Below are 21,346 nucleotides of genomic sequence, written 5' to 3'. Positions count from 1 at the left end.
TTTAAATTAATTTTGTATGGTTGACCTTATTAGAATCATTTTTAGGATGTCACTTTTGTTGCTATTGTTTATTGTTATCTTTTAGTTTTTGTTTAACAATTTTACATAATTTTTAACATCGGAATTCTCTACAAATACCGCTATTTCAAATGCATTATTCTGATCTAACCACGAAAGTTATATTTATCGATAAAAAATGTTATTTGACTGGTTTCTGGTGAAAGACTGGTTTCTGGTAGTATACCCAGACAAAACGGAAATAACTACCATATCCAGCCTTGGAACCAGAAAGGAAGAGAAGTGGAGAACATGCAAGAAAGTTTGATCTTTTCTTGAGGACTCTGAGGATGTTATTTAAAGAAAAGTGCTGGCTTTTGCTTCCTTTAAAAAACGTGGTCGATCTGGATGAAGCACAAACACATAGGAAACCGCCTTTGAATTCGACTGTACAACTCATTTGTCTAACCAATCCTGCCGTACAACGAATTAGAAAACCTCAATTTTTTACACAGATGATCTGGACGATACTGCACAAAACAGGGGAGGGTGGAGAAGACTAGCAGAGTGGATTCTGAGTCGCGTGGCAAAAGTGGAATCTTCGTTAACTTTTTTAATTTGCGAGAATTGCATTAATAATATGATCCAGGAACTTGGCATCTTTTTTTCTTCATAATATCGTCTATATCTGTTGTGAAATCCTGATTTACCGTCAATCTTAGATTCTCACTTAGGTGAGTGTGGTAATTGTTTTGTACATGTTCATTAAAGTGAAAAGTTGTTCACATAGATATGTACTTTCAAAGAAATACTGTTATTTTCCGTTTACTTTCTGTTCAATGTTTTCAATATTCGAATGTAACGAAAATTACACTTTTTAAACAAGAAAATGCTCAATGCTTCCCTTCGTCAATTGTGTTTCCCATAACATAAGTTTCACTGCGAAAGCTTGTATCATTCGAAATATTTTGCAATAACATTCTTTCGGCCTTGCCAACTTGTGTTAAGGGTGTTGAGATATTCTGTAATGTCTACCAAAAATGTTAAGTCTAGCAACCAATCAAGAGATCCAATTTGTTAAAAGGCTTGCTGTTGCAAAAAAGAAGTGTTTGATTTTTTCTCAAAAATCTTATCGATACTACACTTCGATGTAACCGCTTTACTGCGGAATGATGTGGCAATCTAAGTAAAAATAATATCGCTGAGAAAATTTTTGAATTGAGGGTGATTTAGACCTCTGACACGAATAAAATTTACTTTTCGGATAAACACTTTTATTACATTTCCGTTTTTAACAATTCAGTGCAGAGTACCTCGTTGTGCAAAATATAGTAAATTTATCTGTGACCGTAAAATTCTCGTCCACACCACAAATGAATATAGTCCCAACTGAACCACAACCATAATGTGTTCTCGTCAATAACGATAGAAAAGTTAATGAATGAACTGATTTATGTCGTGAGTTTATTATGAAAATCAGTGGCCAGATCCGAAATCTTATTCGCCAAAGTATTTCTTGTAAGGCTGATACTTACCAAATAAGATCGATAATTGATGGTATAATTTCTGTAGCCTTCATAATACATGATTTTATAAATCACTATCACTATAAAGTTTTATAAATCACTATAAGGTTTTATAAATCATCCGAGAAATAAGTTTTGACAGGTGCCTCACTATCGTCTCAAAATTTGACAAAAAAGATTGCTAATCCTGCAAAAATGCAATTAGTGCATCGTGCTTATTCTTTCCCATTTTCCCATCAAGTTATTATATTCTCGAACATTATAAGATAGGCAATCTCGTCAAATTTTAACAAATTTATCATTCCGTGATATTACAGATTTCAGAATACGAGTCAAAGATGAGTCTAAAATCATGATTCAATCCGAAAAACGCAGAATTTTTGAAAACTCCGAAAAAAAGTGAAAAAAGATAAATTGTGCAAAAATTTGGAACTATTTAAATAGTTTTTGTGTCCAAATTGAAGTCAAACTATTTTCAAAAAATATCAAAGATTTTGTAAACCAAGAAAAAATTTTAATCCACTCAATGCTGAAAATTGGAGGATCTTGTGTTTCTAAAATAAAAAATGGTAAAAAGTGTTTTGGGAAGGTTTATCGTCTTGTTGATATTATGACAGGGAATACCTTCGGATATTAATTCGTATAAAACCGCCATAGTCACATCATTTATTGGGTCAATTTGAAAGTTAGCTTTGAGCAATCGCACTTTGGGCACTTTTTATCTCAAATAACGAGACGAAATCCTCTATTTATACTTGTAAAATACGTGCATATACGCGAGTATCATTTTAGTAAACTCAGCAGATTTATAAACATATGTGAGTGATATGAATGATAATGATAAGATATTCTGGTTGTTGTTTTTCACAGAAATATCGGTTCTGATTTTTGTATCCATCGAAGGGCTGGATAGTCACACAAATTGGGTCCTTGGGCTGTAAGTTTTAATAGTTTAATTACATGACTATGCTTCACTGCATTGAAGTGTGTTTGAAATTAATATTTACTAGGGTACTTTAATTATGTAATATTGTGTTATAAATAGGGCAATTTAAGTTAAAAAAGTTAAAATATATGAAAATGTGTATTTTGGCTTAAAAGTAAAAATAAAGTATTTTTTAAATGAAATAGTTACTTATTAAAGAAAAAAATAAAGTTAAAAAGTTAAAAAAAAATTTTTTATAAAGTTAAAAATTTTAACTTTATTTAAAATAGCGCGTGGGTGTTTAGTATGCCAGAACTGTAAAAACAATGTATTTTAAGGCAAAAAAAATTGTTATTAAATATCCGCTGGAGTTTTTATTACGAGAGAATGGCGAGTTGCAATGTCAACTTTGCTTATGCACAGTCAGGTGTGAGAAAAAGCATTTTGTGAATTCTCACCGAGAATCGAAGAAGCACTCAAATTTATTAAGTTTTTACAAATTAATATAATTTTTAGAGAATAATTTCTATCAGCCTTGTTTGGACGAGTTACCCAATGATGACTGGTCAATGCAAGTCACTAAAGCATTTATTCAATGCGATATACCCTTGCATAAATTGACTATGCCTCCTCTAAAGAATTTATTCAAGAATACTTCTTTGCCTCTTCCTTCCCAATACAAAGCAAGAATGTGCGTTAAACAATTGAAAACTGAATATATTGTATTATTTCAAGAAAAGTTTAGGTTTATGAATATATAATTTTTTAGAAATCAACTTGTATTCGCCATAAGTGACGAGGTCACTATTCGTAGTCAAAAATTTGTTGCAGTTTTAATGGGGATACTTAAAAATCCCGATAAAACTTATTTGATTTCTTTCGTAAAAATTGATAAAACTTCTACCAAAGAAACAATTATTCAAATTGTTGACGATACGATTAAATGCGTTTTAATTGAAAGACAAAATTTCCTTCTCCTAATAACAGATTCCGCTAAATATATGCTAGCAGGTTTTAATTTAACATATAATTATAGCTGGAAAAGTTCTTAAGCTTTTATATCCAAGGTTATTTCACGTAACTTGTGTTGCTCATCTGATGCATAATTTTTCAATGAAAATCAGGACTATTTATCCTGAAATTGATTCTCTTATTGCATCAATTCAAGTGGCAATAACAAAAAATAACAAGAGAAAACGACTATTTAATGAAATTGGAATTCCACCTCATGTAGTTTTAACTAGATGGGGTACTTGGCTAACTGCTGCATTTTATTATGCAAAAAATTTAATACATGTGATAAACATTTTCAAAACAATTCCTGATGATGGAATCATTGTTCAGGCTGCAAAAAATAGCCTAAGAGATGAATCTCTAGTAAAAAGCTTAAGTTCTATTGTTAGAAATTATTCGACAATTCCAGATAAAACTAGTTTAATAATAGCAGAATTATTGTGCAAATTTGAAAGTTCTCACTCCTCAATAGAGTTAGCTTACAATGAGCTAAAGAATTTAAAATTTGACGACGAATCAGATATAATTGAAAAATATTTGAATGAACGATTACAAAAAAATAATTTATGTCAAATTATAAGAATGACAAATTCATCAATTTCTCCTGAAGAATATTGTATGCTTTTAAAGTGTCAGCCTTCATCCTCCTATAACGATGCTTCTCTCAAATTAAAAACTTTATGAGGGATAACAGAAATTTTAATATTGAAAATATAGAGAATTATGTTATATGTTTGTATAATAAATGATTCTTAAGTTAAAATTTGTTAGGTTAAAATTTTTGTTTTATAGGTTAAAATTTGGTTATTTTTAGGTTAAAAAGTTAAAATTTTTAGGTTAAAAAATCGAAGTTTTTAGGTTAAAAAAAAAATTGCCCTAGTTATAAATATAACATAAATTATAACTTATAATTTAAACTAAATGGAACATCACTAGTAAAACGCGTTTAAGTTAGGGCGATCACTAGAAGGCAGAATGGGTAAGTGCCTCTGGTCATCTATCTGAAGATTTGTTATTTACTTTCAATGTCCGGGTTTTAGAAGCATTTTTTCTCCGCTTATATTCAATGTCTTTCAAAGCACAACCAACTGGATATAGTTGCGTTTTGTCCCTTCGAAGAGTCTAGATAGGTTTTCACATACTCTGAGACAATTCTTTCTTTTATAAAGACCAAGAGGATTATTTTTACTTTTGCATTATTAATAATTCCTAATTTTCACAGTTCATATTTATGTATTTCTTTCACTTAGACCTGTTTCAAGCAACTTTGTGACGTTATTTCAATTTTAATGAGCGTCATCATATTCCGAGTCTTGTAAATATATTCTGGTTGTTGTTTTTCACAGCAATATCGGTTTTGATTTTTGTATCCACTTTTATTTGCCCATGAATTGAACAGAGTCGTTTTTAAGCTTCTTAGTTTTCCTAATTCTAAATTTCCTGCACAACTGCAAATTTAAGCATTTAAAAATCTCATCGTGTCTTCTGAAATAAGAATGATTGAACATTTTTGTCACATCTTGTAGAAAGGAGGTCAACTGTCTTCCTCTACGATTGTGCCCAAGTGGGTTTTCTATGACACAAAAACCCATAGAATCAAAGCTATTCCAGCAAACAATAATTCATCTTGTATATAGCAGGGAGAGACCTCAGCAAATATAATAGTTTTTTGAGGGAAAAAAGGCCATGCGAGAGTCAAGTAGAGAGAGACGGCAGAAAAACGGTAAATTTCGACACTCTTAGCTTGGAGATGCTTTTGCAATTCGGAATTCCCGAAAGGACACCCGGGAAAATTAACATCATTAAAATCTGTTTGTTTTGTAATATTTTTTATTACTAAGCTAAAGTTGTATGTTGGAACTAAGAAATTTATGATCTCAGATTTTTTGTTGTTGACTATCAGCTCCATTTTTTCCAGACCATGAACAACTTTAGATAACTCATCCAAGGTGACATCAAAGCATTGACGATCCGTTTGATAAGTTTCGTAATACACTTGATCAGGCAGATTCCAGCTCCCATAAACAATTGACAAGTAATTTCCTTTTTATGACTTTGCCAGAGAGCTTCAATTCCCCCATTGCTACTTGGTCTAAAAGAACAAATTTCTTCCAAAATTTCATCCTCAGAAATTTACAAGACCATTGTTTTGCGTGGGAAACTTTCGTAAGTCTGCTTGGAGCATCGGATGTTTGTTTTTGAGATGTTCCAAAGTCTCGGAAGTATGTTTATCACTGAATTGGTAAAAAAAAGATCCATGTGTTTACGACTGACATGGGTTTTAAACCATTTTTCCTTAATGGACGTTTGGTAACTGCTTGCTTCACAATCGCAGTCAATCCATGAAACATCCAATCTCGCAGAGTTCGACTTAATGGCTACAGAGAAACTCTGCTTTTGTACAGAACTTTAAATTGGTTGCCCAAAGACACAAGGTGCAAATGAAAGAAGACGGATCCAAGAAGGGTCCTCCCGGAGCTTAACACATCATGATGAAATCGCACAAACAGTTTGCCGCAGAGATCCGAGCCTGTTTGGGGATCCGTAATGGCATCTTCTTAGATTTCAGTAAGTTGAAAATTTTAAGAATATAATTATCTGTTTTGGGTTCATGAGAGACAGAGACTTATGTGCCACACGACAAGCTTGATGCTTTGAGAATAGCCTCAATTCTCATCTCGTATATTCTTTGTCTCTTCCCGTATCAGTTTTAACACCTTTATATTTAATGTCACCGTCCAGACCGGCCGGGGCGCCAGATCGGTCAGGTCAATTATCTAAATACAAAACAAATATTTTTCCTACAAAACATTTCATTGCAAAAAAATATTGATAATAAAAAAATAAAATCTTATTAATAAAAAAGTTCTAAAAAGTTGAAAAGATTAGCATTAATCAATGGTTTTAGTTGAATTAACTCGAGACACCCTCGAAAAAATTAGGGAGTATTTGGAATCAGGCCACCTTGATAATTCCTTGAGTTCGGAAGAAAGGGCAAAAAATTTAGTTTCAAGGAGAACAACACCTACATTTCTAAAAATGGCTCAAAGTTGCGTTTCTTTTGTATCGAAGACGCTGAACTTAAGTTAAAATTCATTGAAGTAGTATATTTGTCTATTTAAATTAGGTTCAACACAATCTTAATCACTTTGGACGTGATAGGTTGTACAGTTTATTGACACTCACAATTTATGGTGCCATACGTACTGATGTGGCTTTGAAAATGGAAATATGAAGTGAAAAGTGGCGATGAAGTATTAATACGGCATGATAGGGATGCAAACCCGGGTTATAGAAAATACCCATTATACGACGAAATATCTGCACAAAAATATATTGTGAAAAATAAGGATCGAGAACTCGTAACGATAATTAATGAAGAGGATTAAAAAGATCAAAGGATACATATTAGCAGAGTAAAAAAACTTTGACTGCAAATATTCATGGGGTTCGTTCTGTGTTTTTTCTCGTGTCATATTTACTCAATTGTGAAATAATTGTGCCATTGTTACAAATTCGACGCGGCCGAAGGCCGCATAGGGAAAAATATTCACATTGAATCATCCGGCCGTAGGCCGGATTGTGTTTTAGAGTTTTTTAATGATAAAAATAGAAATTTACAACATTTTTAAAAATTAAAAATAGATTTTTCTAATAAATTTTATTGTTGAGAATTGTTGGCTAACCTTGGTTAAAGCGTTTTTAAATAAAATGCAAAATCAATACGGTAATTTTTTTTTTTTTTTAATACGGTAATTATCTGGAAATGACTGGATGTTGGTTTTTTATGAACCCAGTAACTTCAATATTTTGGCAAAAATAATATTAAAATCAACAAAAGAATGAACAGAAAAAGAAAATAACTTCCGAAAGGTAGTTTTTATAAAAATTTTATACATAACCGATCTGGCGCCTCGACCTATCTGGACGGTGACATTTAATATTACAATTTAGTAATACCTTCTTTGACATCCACGTTGCCATAACCCACCTTAAATTACTGTAGGGCATCGATGTGCACGATTCTTTTATTATTGGATTATAGTCATTTAAATATAGTCGAATATAGCCGAGAACTGTTGAAACTGCTGATCACTTACAAAAGATGTCCTTTACCTCTTCTTTTACCTAAAACAACTGTCTTCGTCTTTCAAAATCAGCCCTCTGGATCTCTGTAAGCGTCTAGTAATAACTGCCGTGTTGTTTTTCAATGATATTGAATCAATATATTAAGTAGATTATTCATGTTCGGTCAGCTCATGAAATAATTTAACGAATTTTTCTGAAGCTAAAGTTCTAAAGCTTAATTAATTATAAAAAATATTTTTTTGATCTTTGGATTATATGCCTTAAAGGAGGTGTTTTAAAAAGTCGCCTCCTAATGGTCTTTAAAGCTTAAAAACTTCAAATAAAAATGGTTTACACAGTGTCATAATTTTCCTTTGAAATTTTCATAATTTTAATTTTGATTATTATAAACATAAAATTTCTTGAATGTTAAATTCTGAATAAATTTTATTTATCTTGCATGGCTGTTTGACTATCACATTTAGCTTTAGGAAATTTACAGAGATACCTCACGCGGCAGTCCTACTTGCCAAGCAGGCTGGAGAAGTGTAAATTCGCTTGAGCTGATATTTTTAAGATGATGATGAAGGCTCTGAAAGGAGAACTTTTATTTGAATCAAAAGGAACTGGCAATGACGTGGTCACAAAAACAGATAGAATAATTGAAGAACAATTAAAAACATTGCTAAACACAGATGAGCGTTTTAAAGACCACAAGTGAAATAGAAATAAACAATTCGTAGATTTATAGGCAAGAAACTGTTGATGCCTGTGAAAAATGTAATCTAACAGATGCCATTACGTGGATTGTCGACCCTATTGATGGGACTACTAATTTTGTCCATAAATATCCACATTTTTCAATTTCCATTGGAGTTACAATTTTTAAAAAAGTAAAATTAGGTCAAATACTTCTAGCCAGTATTATACAATATTGCAATAAATGGTCGTGGTGCTTTCAAAAATGGACAAAAAGTATAAAAATCAAATATTTCTGGTAACCCGACTTGAAAATTATTTTTGAATTGAACCAATCTCTTGTCATTGCTAAATATTGTGGATGGTCTAATGATCACATTGTTCAAACAAAGATGTCAAATAATCAAAGACTGCTACCACACGTTGCAGGGTTTTAGGCCTGAAGTCTGGCGGGAGGCAGAGTCGGTGAGAGATGACGAGGAAAACGAGTCGACACAGGTGACGTCCCAAACAAATAAATTAAAAATGGTTATTTCATAAAAATTGGCAATCTCTATGAATGTGCTTATTCTATATTTAAAATACAAGAATTTAGTGTTTGTGTCCAATTTAATTCTTCTTTTCTGTTTCGCCCACAAAATTGGTATTTTCTCGATCAGATTGACACTCTGATTCCAAGTTAGATTTGGAGTGCAACAACATTTTTTCCGCTTAAGATAACTGATACAAATCCAAGTTAATTTTTTAGAAAATAATCGGCAGTCGGCAAGTAACGTCAACTAATGTTATCTGATAATTTGTATATTTGTCGACACGGAATTTTTCCAGATTGAAAAGACTTATGTGTTAGACACTGCTTAGTAATTACTCTAAATAGATTGCCCGCATTTATTTTAATTTTTTAAACCAATATGTTAATTAAAAAAAATATATTAAATGGAAATCAGGATTCAGTGGCTGCACCGCAAATAGAAAAAGTCACCTCGGAAGATTGCAATCGATACATCTGGTACAGCAATGGTTTCCGGAAATAAATGGACTTCATTCCAATGAGCTTCCTGATCAACGAAAAAATCGTCTAGGTCCTAGACGATTTGCATTTTCTCTTTAATATTTTTGGGTGTATCCTCCGAACCTGTCTTCTAGCACCCCGAAATAACAATTGCACAGCAACACAACCAGGAACCTTCAAATTCCAATTTGTAATGGGCTTATCAGTCTTTGGGTGAAAGAGAATATACGAAATAATATCAGGATAACCAAATTCTGAGGCTAAATGTAATCCTGTACCACAATTTTACTCAAATAGTCAAATAAAGACTAAACCCTTTTTATAACTGTTTAAATTATTGTACTCAGTGCAACTTAAACAATTGAGGGAATCAGAACTATTGTAAGATATTTTAAATCGAATTTTTTTAAGTTCCTTTAGTAGTTTTTAGACTTTTAGTGCATATTCTTTCGTCTATTTTTATTTTACTTCAAGCAAAATGAGAGTACAATTCTCTTTATTCTTCAAGTGGTCAGTCAGCTAAGTACTAAACTTGTCTAAAAAGGTTTAATTTATTTAAAATGTTCAAATTTAAAAAGTGATTTTAAATGAAAGTAATATTTTTTAAAAATTCAATCTTTTTGAAATATAAAAAATTATATTGGAAGGGGTTATTCATGATCCAGATACAAAAGTAACCTATGCTTGAAATACTCGCAACAAACAATAATAAAACAATTCAATCAAAATCTCCGTGATATAACAAATGATGCAAATATTGGTTTTTCTGGAAACATGAATTGGTCGTTATCATTCATATTTTTCAAATTAATTTGTTTTTTGGACGGTTCCCAAAGAATCTGTTAAGTTTCATCAATGGATTATTGTCCAACTTCCCATCGATATGTTTGAGTTTCTTCTGTATTTTTAGAGCGCATTTCTTGTATTTGTTTACAACGGAGAAATCACATTACGACAATTGGATCTGGAGGAAACATTGCATTCTTCTGTATTTTTAGAGCGGAATTCTTATATGTGTTTACAACGGAAGAATATATACATTTAAAATTGATTCATGCAGCGTTTTACAAAATACAAATCACATTACGACAATTGGATCTGGAGGAAACACGGCATTCTACTTGATATCTCCACAATATTACTAATCAGTGTCAGTTACTCCGGAGTATTCATAACGCAAAGTGAGGCTATTCAATTAATCCACGATGCAATACGACAGGTGTCGATGACCAACCGATTCACAGGAGGATTTTCTAATAATATACTTTCATAAATAATATCTTAGTCTACACAATATCTCTCCATGAGATAGTTTAGTCGGCTTATTTCACCTATTCTAACCGCGTTAAATTTGAGTTAATTCTCCAATTACAAACTTTCTTTGATTATTGATCTATTAAAGATAAGAAATTCTATTCTTGAGATAAAAATCGAATTAATTACAATAAATGACCATTTTAAATCAATTAATCTAATGCATGAGATTATTTTATCATTCAAGGAAAATTGTGGTTAATCTTTCTTTGATATTTTATCGTAAAACAATACTGAAATTGTAGCCGTCTTTAATGACAATTTATAAATAATAATTCGAAATATATTAAAAAGTTTCGAATTGTTGGTTTTATGGAAAAAACATTTCTATCCCAGCAGTATAATTTTAGACCAACTTTTCCAGGGGAAAAAGAACTCAGTCGATACCAAAAATATTTTTTAAATAATGAAATATAATATCAGAGAGTCATGGAATATAACCATATAATACAAAAATCAACAATTCAGTAATAGGAAAGTTACAAAATTAATGAATTGGTGAGAGATTAATCCATTAACTCGAATGATAATAAAAATAAAAAAATAAACAACAAATAAAGAAAACTAACCACAATACAAACAACGTGTGGCTCAGGATAATAATTTATAATATTATAGGCGCACCCCGAAGAAATATAAAAATTTAATTAATTATTAATTAATAGATAATAATTTTATATTCTATTCCTGTAGTTTCGCATTATAATATCATTGTCGCATTTTTTGATCCAGCCCTTTCCTGACGTTTAGTCAGCAAGAGGCGCTGAACTGCACCTTCTCGAAGGTCTACAGTGCCAGAGAAGAGGAGGAAGAAGGGGAGGAGGTGCGTGGAGTGCCACCTTCTGCTCACTTCAAAGGCTCTGGACTTAGTAAAATTACTTAGTTAATTAGTTTCTTTTTTAATAAAGGATTTAAGTCAAATCACAAGAGTTTTTCTGAAAATTGATATCAATCTCTGATCATGTCGCTTTTTAAATCTGTCAAGTCGGCCATTTGAAGCTTTGAAAGTGTTAGGCAATTTCCTTTATAAAAGGACCGGATATTGAAATCTTATCCTCTCGTGGACTCACTGGAATTATGGTGCTGGCGCAAACTTTTGAATATAAATTGGTACGACAATGTGTCAAATGTCGTTGTTCTCGAAAGGATTAAACCTACACTGTCGCTTGTGGCGAAAGTTTGGAAGCAACAATTATCATATTTGGGGCACGTGCTTCGGGAGAATGATATAGGAAAAGAAATCCTGCTGTCTTCGTTCGCTGGAAAAAGGAAGCAGGGTAGACCAAAACTAAACTGGACATCTGAAGTAGTGAAACTTACCGGACATCATTTGTCGGAAATAGCAGAGCTGGTGGGGATAGAGTTTCGTAGAGGGACTTGTCTTACAGAATCGCCAATGGCCAGAATCGGCTGAATATGGCTTAACCTAACCTATTCTCTCGTAGTTTCTGAAATATTTTTATTATCTGTATTATAAAATAATTTGTTCTTTAATATCAATGATTAATTTTGTTTCATAATTGATAGCCATCACAGCAAAAGTGTAAATACACGCGTAGATTAAAACTACGTATTTATTAATAAAATATAATTTTTTTCCTTTACTCTTTGTAGGATTGGCCCCATAGCTTGCTCTTTGAGGATATTTCTCCCATTTTTACGACATTCAAATAACGATATCCATCCCACCTTTCCATAGGCTTATAAAACGGAAGATGGTGTAGATTGGACGCAGATTTTGAGGCTTTATCGCCAACTCGAAAATTTCACAAAATTTTTAGACTGTTTTCGGCTTTATACGACGCACAGCGTGTTGGAGGCTTTCGTTCAACCTCTTTACAATACTCTTTACAAAAGCGGCTATATTGGTACGGCAATTAAAAAACGAAATTACTCTTATCGAATTGGAAATCCTTTCTTGGAACCGCCTGAAATACGAAATTACTTTCTTATCGAGAATGTCGCTTTTCTCCGGAGCAATAAGAGTTAGCGGAAAGTTTTCGTTTTTCTCGAAGGATCCGATGGAAGCGGGAGGTTAAAGTTTGTCCAAACAGACAGTAAGTAGGGGTACGAAGCCGACAAGGAGAGACCAGGGTACCCACGTGTTTGAGGCATTAGCGTCGTTAATAAAAGCGGACAAGAATTTGGATAGATGGAAATTTGGGGATGCTGCAAAGAATTTTTCAATAAGCGACAGTATTTGGAGAGTTTGACACAAAAGGCGTCCTGGATCGACGAGGACCGGATGTTTTGGGAGGGTAGGATGGAAAATATTGACAAGAAGTGGATCTCAGAATTCGGATGCCGCCGTGTGGAGCCGAGGCTGCTTCCTTCTTGTGTTAATTCATGGGACTTGTTGAAATTCAACTATTTGAACATGAGTAACTGGAATTGGTTATGTTTTAAGCTTATCAACAAATCTAAAGTAAACATCCGATTTATCTTTACTATTTTGAACATTTGTAGCTATTTTTGAAAATTCTTACTCATATTATATACAGAATGACACAATCCCCATTTATCAAATTAAAATCTCATCCGTAATTTGGAATATTAACAATTCAATCATCAAAGGTAAATTCAGAAAGTCAATTGTAATTCAAAACTGATTTAAACAAAATTTATAATAAAAAAGTTATTTAAAAGTAGATGTTTTCCCCTTGGTAAACTTTTTCTTGGAACGAATTTTCTCAAAAATCTAAATATCTATACACAAATACGTAACAACCCCCTTAGTCTTTTTCCGAGGGTTTAGTTTCCCATCTTTCTTGCCTAAAAATATAATACGGCCACCAGAACCTTTATTTTCATGAACTGAAGTTTCTCTGACCTTACTTTGATAATCAAACGGTGTGAAATGATCTGATTTCTTAATCTTCCAAATAAAACTACAAAAATGCCTTTTTGGATAAAAAATTCTTAGCCTCGATGGGATTCTCCACAAGTTTCTTGTCACGTTTTCCGGAAAATGAATAATAGGACTGCGTCCTGACCTCATTTGATGGATTAAACTCTTCATTAGTGATATTATCCTCCTGGACGACCATCTTTTCTTCTGACTTGATAGTATTTTCCTTGAATTTCCACTTTGACAAAGACTATTGATTCATATTTAAAAATAAACCTGTAAAAGACAATGTGTCGCCATTAAATCCTTAATCTTTGATTTTGAATAAATCTAGTGGGAGATGAAGTAATTAAACCCACCTGATATAATCCTATCCTACTCAATTCTGTCCCATCCAACGATTTCATCAATTGAGACCCAATACGAGACTACAAGTATACAATTAAACCACATTACACCTTTAATGTATCTGTGACCTTTTTAGTAGGATTCACCCTGTAAGCATCACTCGCAAATAAGCCAGAAATATTCTTCCGATCAACTAATTAGTTAGTCAAAAAAGTAAAACAAACCGTATAACTCATTTTTAGCCCAATTATTGTCGGTCCCCGTAAAATCGTGTAAATGAACAAAAGAAGTCACTTCTGTTTTGACACTCGGAATATTCGGTTGAGTAGACATCTTAAACTCAGAATAAACCTCGTTTAAAAAATTGTCAATCTAACATCATTTAAATCAAAATTATACAGCTTCGTCAGTAAGCGTTGAAGCCTTTACAAAAAATGAGAATATCTCTTCATGATATATACGAATGAGTGGAGGGAGAGGATTACAACAGGCTGTAATGCCTTCTCGGTCATTCGGCATTTTAAGACACAGTTCAAGCAGCATATTGGCTGACATTACATAAGCTTCGCTCTCGTCCTCTAAGCGGGCTATTCGATCTCGCCACTCATGTAACAAAATCAACGCATATTTTTGACGGGAATTTAATTCCAAAGAATTATTGATCAGCTTTAAAGAATCTAAATGGGAGAATTCTTTCTTTTTATAAACCTAATGAACTATTTAACTGGGGAATCTCACCTTAAGGCACAGCTGAGTACTTTTTTGGTAAACTTTATACAAGAGAGCATCATTTCCATTATTAATGAGTTCATTCTTCATGTTGTCGTATATATAAAGTAAATAATGTGTATCTTGCGACGCATATTTGAGCATATCTTTGGGAAGAGGTCTTAGAAATGAATGATTTGCCACAACCTTACACGCCAATCGGCTAGTTGGTAGCCTTTGTTGCAGGGTATTCCAATAAATCTGTATAAAAGATAAGCTAATGAAAAGCGTGGATATCCCAATGTTCGTGCTGCCTGTCCCGTGTCAAACATGTTAACAACATAAACTGAAAAATCCTTTTGTAGCCAAATAATATCCGAATCTGACCCATGGAAAACCTTTAATATTAAAAAATCAAATCAAAAATAAATATTAAATAACAATTACTTTAAGAATGTTGGGATCAGTGAACACTTTATTAAGGACATTTAGTTCATGACGGAGTGAAAGTGCGTCGATTACGTAGTTTGACTGTCGAGTAGATATCTGTATAAGACAGGTAAATCCTTGAAATGATCGATACGAATGATGCTATTACTAATTATGGCAACTGGTGTACCTCTAAATCAACAGAAAATTCCGTCGTAGTAGAAAGAATATCAATTAATTGATTCAATTGTTCGATTTTGTCTATAAAAATAATTTGTTCGTCGTCAAATGAAGTATAATTCTAGAATATAATTATGATGGAACCTGAGGTTGGAGTCTTTCTAGCTGTCTTTTCGGTACGTTGAACTGCAAAATTTCGTATTTGTATGGATGGTCATAAAATTCAGTTTCATCTACCAATATTATTAAAAAAATATTAAAGAATTTAAATCAAACAAAAATATACCATCATGCAAGGAGTTATATTTGAAGGCAATTTTGGCAACAAATTTTGATCCTCTTGAATTGTCAAGTTCATCACGAAAGTACATCTGTGGCCTGACGACATTTTTAGCAGTGAGCAAAGTGAACTATACAGATTTGATAAATAAAATTACTTTTTTGTCTGAATTTAGATTATTGTCAACAACGACTAGAGTTTCGGGTTTTTTGAGTCCACATTCCTCATCAAATGAATTATTCTGATTAAAATAACACAATTTTTGTTATACCACACGCTCCAGAATAATATCGTTGATGTCGACTAGTTTTTCCATGCTGTCACTTATATCAGTAAGACTATCCTTTGAAAAAATGTCGAGTCGAATCATCGAATGGCGAAGAAGCTTCGAAATTCTACATCGGTTTATATTTGTATAAAATAACAATTTTGTTATCTTTTTTTCTTCGATCTCCATTAAATCCTTAAATTGGGGAAATAGAGAACAGTAATCGTCATAATCATCTGAATTTTGAGGGAGATTATTCACAGATTGAATACTTTTGCATAAATTATTTATTAAAATCTATTTTTTAAAATTAAAAATCGTTTACTTTTTCAAAAGATCCCCATTCAGATAAATATTCATCGACTTTAGATGGTCGTTTCATATCCATTAAATTAATAGCACCACACTATAAATATCGTGCTTTAATAATATTTATTTAAATATTTATTAAATAACATTAATTATATTTATATGATATTTAATTATCACTAAACATTTTTATTATTTGAGAATATTCATTTAGTGTATTCATAAAAGAAACTAATGCTTAAATTGAAGCAATGTCGGACGGGAAAATTATACATTAGAACAAAACCCAGAAGATTCTAAGAGTTATCTTCAACACCTTTCTAACTTTTTCAAGCCAGATCGAAATTTAGTTATGGCGGGTAGAAAAAAAGTTAACTTCCTGAAGGTATTCCTGGGGAACGCAGGAGAATATAAAAGCCTAAATGGTATAAATAACATATATTTAATACTTGGAACCTAAGGTCGGCTTTGACACAATTCCATCCTATGTCAAGAAAATTGGAATAATTATTACTTTTCTTCATAGATGATCGACAGTTCATTTGCAAACAGGTCGTATTTGTGAAATTTCTCCACTTCAACTTGCTTTAAACGATCTTGTGAAGTAATGCCAACTTCGATTAAATTTATTTATTTTTTCCTCTTGTCATACACAAAAATCTCAGGTTTACTGAATTGGACTTTCGTTTCAGTCATAGATTATGACTTTTGGTTGTCCTAGTCATAATTGACGTGACAGGTCTAATTTCGACATTTTGGATCGACATTATTGACACAACCGAATGTCCCTTCAATCTCCTGCTTCGTTTAATTTCATACATTCGACATAATTGAAGATGTATAAACTTAGCCACTTCATTATAAGTTGATGCACTTAACCACTTCATTAAATAAATTGACAATAATATAGTCGGAATTTTAAAGAAAACATTTATTAGTTGCAACCTCACAATATGAAAATGTCATTCTTATTTTGATTGGGAACATTATTGAATAACATTTATATATCTCAAAGTTATAAAATGCAAAACAACATTGTATATGAACCAAAAAAATTTTAGAAAACCAATTCTTAGAAAACTAAATCAAAGTAAAAAAGATCAGACTTTCGGGTCATAAGGATAAAATGATTTGTGATCGATGGGACAATTGTATACGAATGTAATGCCCATTTTACGAGATTTTTAGTAATCTCTTTTCTCAATTAATGGGCCAGCTGTTTCCAAAGAGTTTTGTCAAAAGAAATGATGTACACAGGGGACACAAAATAAGAAAAAACGTATGAAACTTCTTTTGTGTTTCAGTTACACGGGAGAAAAATATAAACCGCTTATAATCGTGCCTACGAAGTTAGCAAGAGTATCAAAAAGCGTGAATCTGAAAAAAAATCGGCATTGAATATGATGTTTTGTGCAAAGCCTGGATGACAAAAAATTAATTGACAATGCAACTTGTCATGCTATTTCTGGAAAACTTTCAGACGTCAGCGTAATGTTTTTCCCAAAAAATACAACCTCCTTAATTCAGGCATGTGACCAAAGGATAATAAAGGCATTTGAGAATTATTTCAAAAACTGGATGATGAAAACGATTATCTATAATGAAAATCTTGCACCACAAATAGACGAAGCAATAGTGGGAATCACACTATTGGATGCTATTTCATGTGCAAAATTGGCATGAGACGAGATTACAAACACTTCAATACAACATTCAATACAAACACTTTAAGCTTTAGAATATGACTGTCGAGAAAAAGAAAACGCTGGAGAAAGTCTAATTGTTTCGGATATTGTGTAAAATGCTATTTATTAGAGTTTGTGGGATGATAACAGTAGTGATGAAGAGGGCTATAAAAAAACAATTTCCGGAACATTTTGGTGATCAACAAGTTATAAACAATGCAGATTGCGGATTCAAAATGCTGGTAAATTAAGCAAGAGACTCCAGAAAATGTATTTGATCTATCCACATTCAAAACAAATACAGTAAACTCTCTAATCCCCACATATCGGTCAGGAACCAAAATGATGGATTCGAAAGGGTTTTTATCGATTTTCTAAATTATTTTCCTATAAACACATGAAAAATTAATTTTTTGTAAATGTGGGGGATTCGAAAGAGTTTACATTATTATTAGTTAGATGCGAAAAAAACAAAACACTCGATTAAAATTTACTAATTTTTTTATTAAAAAATAAAAATTAGAGTTATCTGTCTTGGTTATATTACAAAGGTAGGATATTGAACAGGAGAGTTCGAAATTTAAAAAAATTAAGGAAACTCTCTTGGTACTCTAATTTTATATGTGTTTCTAATAAATAAATCAAATGAGCCACATATCTTAATTTAGACTTTTAACACATGAAACTTTTTTACGAACACCAGCTCTCCTGAGAAAAATTTTGGAGAGATGCCTCGATTATTATTTCGCCTTTATACCCAGCTTTAATAATCGATTTGCACGTCAGAACCGCGATAGATTTCTACCGTTGTTTCAACTTCCTTCATCTTAACCAGATATTGTTCGGCATCTTTTGGTTCTTAAAGCATTAGCGAACACTCCCTGGTAAACTGTAATTACAGTTAGAAGCGTATGTTGCAGGTTTAATACCTTCACCTCAAGTTACTTTTATTTCGCAGCATGAAATAACTTCATTAGACTTTTTAATATAGTAATCTTCTTGGTCCGTGTTTTAAGACAGGTAGGATCGATCACTCATGCATGTCAATTATTTAAAGGCTAATCCTCCGTACTCAACAACAAGCGGCTAGAGTTATTACCCTAACAATAAACAGGGTACACAGCCATGAAAAAACTAGCAACTATACTATTTTAGTTCAATTTTAACACTTTTTTCATTAATTTTGACACTGCAGTAAGCAATATTGACATTTTTTACATCAATTTTGATAATACAATATTTAATTTTTACATTTTGAGATCAATTTTGACAAACATTTGTATAAAGAGCACACATATAGTTAGAACACTCATTACAGCTGCTTTGTTTTTTTTAGTATAATTTTTTTTTTGCAAAATAACAAGAAAAATAGAGAAGTTAACTAATTTAGATGCTTTGTTAATTATAAAAGTGCTCAAAAGGGCAAATTTTTATTAACTTATTAAATTTCGCAAATAACAAGCTATTTACAGATGAAAAATTTATTACAGAATGCATGGTTGATGCAGACAGTATGTCCTGACTTTTAGTCAAATTTGAAGCTATTTCCATTTTACGAAGAACAATTGTGGATTACTGCAAGAAAAAAATTATTTGACAGTATCGTTGACTGCCTAATCACATCTGGGTTTGTACTGGATCGCCAGGAAAGTATTAAAATCGATGACATTTGTTAACTTATTAATTATCATAACGGCCTTTCGAAATGATTAAATGATGAAATCAAAGATTTTCTATCTTTTCGTTGTATTAATAAAGAAAGCCTTTCAAAAAGTTGTATTTCTTTAGTTTAAAAGACATTTCTCACCACCTTAATAGTAAATGGAAAATAAAGAATGCGTTCCTGATTTTTTATTGTATTGTTTGCATGTATATGAGCAAACTTTATTCCTCAAGAAAGTTAACCAGAATATGAAAAGATAACTTTACAGACTTAAATCTTTCGCCAATCAGCAAACCTATTTTAACACCTGATTTTGACTGACAGTCTCACCATTCTCATTCATATTTTTTATAAATAGGCACTTTTAAGTATTATTGATTTACATGTATATAAATTGTATTTAAATTACCGTTTTAACAGGATTTAGGGATTGACATCAAATTTTGTGTTCATTAATAAGGTTTTAGATGTACTTACTTTGCTCTCAATTCTACAGATTCTAATAAAAATAAAAGGTTCTTCAAATCAAAGGATTTTTATGCTGAATGTTTGACTTTTGTTGTAATAAAAATGTCTTTTATATTCGTGGTTTTATCTGCTGCCTGTTTAAAAGGAGAAGTTTCTTGTAACTATCTTAACTAAAAGGCAAATATTCAAAAATTAAATAAAGACAATAAATAGTCCGGATATTTAATCCAAAATCAGTTAAATTTAACTATAAGATTTAAAATTTTACAAACGAAAAACATATTCCAAGAAACTATAAATATTAATAATGAAATATAAACCGTGACTAAACAAACACTCCCACTGACTGCTGTTAATGGAATTTTGTTTTCTTCGATTAATGATATTATTTTATGCACACATCCCTAAAATAAATTAAGAATTAGAAAACAGTTTCATAAATGTTAATTTTAAAAAGATTTTCAGAAATATAACAACTTGATGTAATATTTCCATTATAATCGTCAGGAGAATAAGCACCGCAGCATTGGAAGGTTTTTTGCCAAAAGTCGACTTCTGGGCTGGTTTCTTCATAGTTTTTAATGACCCATAAAAACCCACTTTTAAATTTTTCAACACACTAGAAATAACTATTAACACATACGGTAGATGTGTGAAAATAAAATAAGGACAGGATAGTTAAGACGAATCCACAAACGAAAAAAAGAATGATAACATACTATAGTATTTTATTAAAAAAATTAGTCTACAATTATTCTGCAAAAAAGACGCTTTTTTGTTTTCAGTGATAAAATTCCACATATTAATCCAATAAAAATCATTACAGCAATAATTATATAAAAAATCCCTGAATATTGAATAGTTTTTATCGACGGATTTCCCAGATTGAGATAGTTCCGGAGAACCATGGCTCCAGCATAGACAAAAATTTCTGTAATTAACTATAAAAATAAAAATTAATCATATTTTTATACAAAAAGAAGTATTACGTTCAACCAAGTAAAAAGGGGACGTATAACATTCATTTGAATTGTGTTTTAATCAATTTCCGTTGATTCATAATTAATAAATAACGATTTGTATAATTGCTAAAAATGGAGATTTTATCTTGTCGTTGAAAGCTATTTTTAGAAACAAATGTGTTAAATTTTTGATTAAACTAACACAATTTAAGCCATTTTTCCAACTCTCATGACAGTTTCTGAACACGCGTTAATTTACTCGTTAACAATAAACAATCCAAACCGGCTGATTTACTCAATGGTACGATTAAGATCTTCAACTTCTTATTGAGATACAAATCTGCGTCTAAAGCACGAATAACATTACCGAAGTATAAAAACTTAATCTTGGAGTTATGCAGCTCCGAAATTGTCAGAGCTTACATGAAGGAAATATGTACTTTAAATACATTCAGCAAAGGCAGGCATAAACATGCCTTATTATCTTGGAGAAAATACTAAATACTCAGTTCTTGGCCGTAAGCGATTGTGCAAAGAACTTTTTGATGCGACTTAGCCTTGTTCTTCAGTAAGAATGCTAAATTTTTCTCTCCATATTAATACTCCAATTGGAATTTTCATAATTTTTCATACTCAGTATTTG

The 21,346-nt window shown here is 31.7% G+C and overlaps 1 protein-coding gene across 1 annotated transcript; it reads right to left on the bottom strand.

Moving 5' to 3' along the window:
• Window positions 1-13,443: 13,443 nt before the first annotated feature.
• LOC115227906 lies at window positions 13,444-14,105 on the bottom strand. Its single transcript, XM_029798613.1, has 4 exons — window positions 13,976-14,105; window positions 13,862-13,944; window positions 13,763-13,831; window positions 13,444-13,653 (listed from the first exon to the last, which is right to left on the bottom strand). Exons 1-4 carry the CDS (start codon window positions 14,082-14,084, stop codon window positions 13,444-13,446), a joined length of 471 nt encoding a protein of 156 aa, XP_029654473.1. The 5' UTR covers window positions 14,085-14,105.
• Window positions 14,106-21,346: the final 7,241 nt, after the last annotated feature.

Source organism: Octopus sinensis, unplaced genomic scaffold (assembly GCF_006345805.1).
Source record: "Octopus sinensis unplaced genomic scaffold, ASM634580v1 Contig08735, whole genome shotgun sequence".
In the NCBI taxonomy this organism is placed as follows: domain Eukaryota; kingdom Metazoa; phylum Mollusca; class Cephalopoda; order Octopoda; family Octopodidae; genus Octopus; species Octopus sinensis.
Note: the sequence above shows the minus strand (reverse complement) of the source record. Positions and strands in the feature narration are given on the sequence as shown.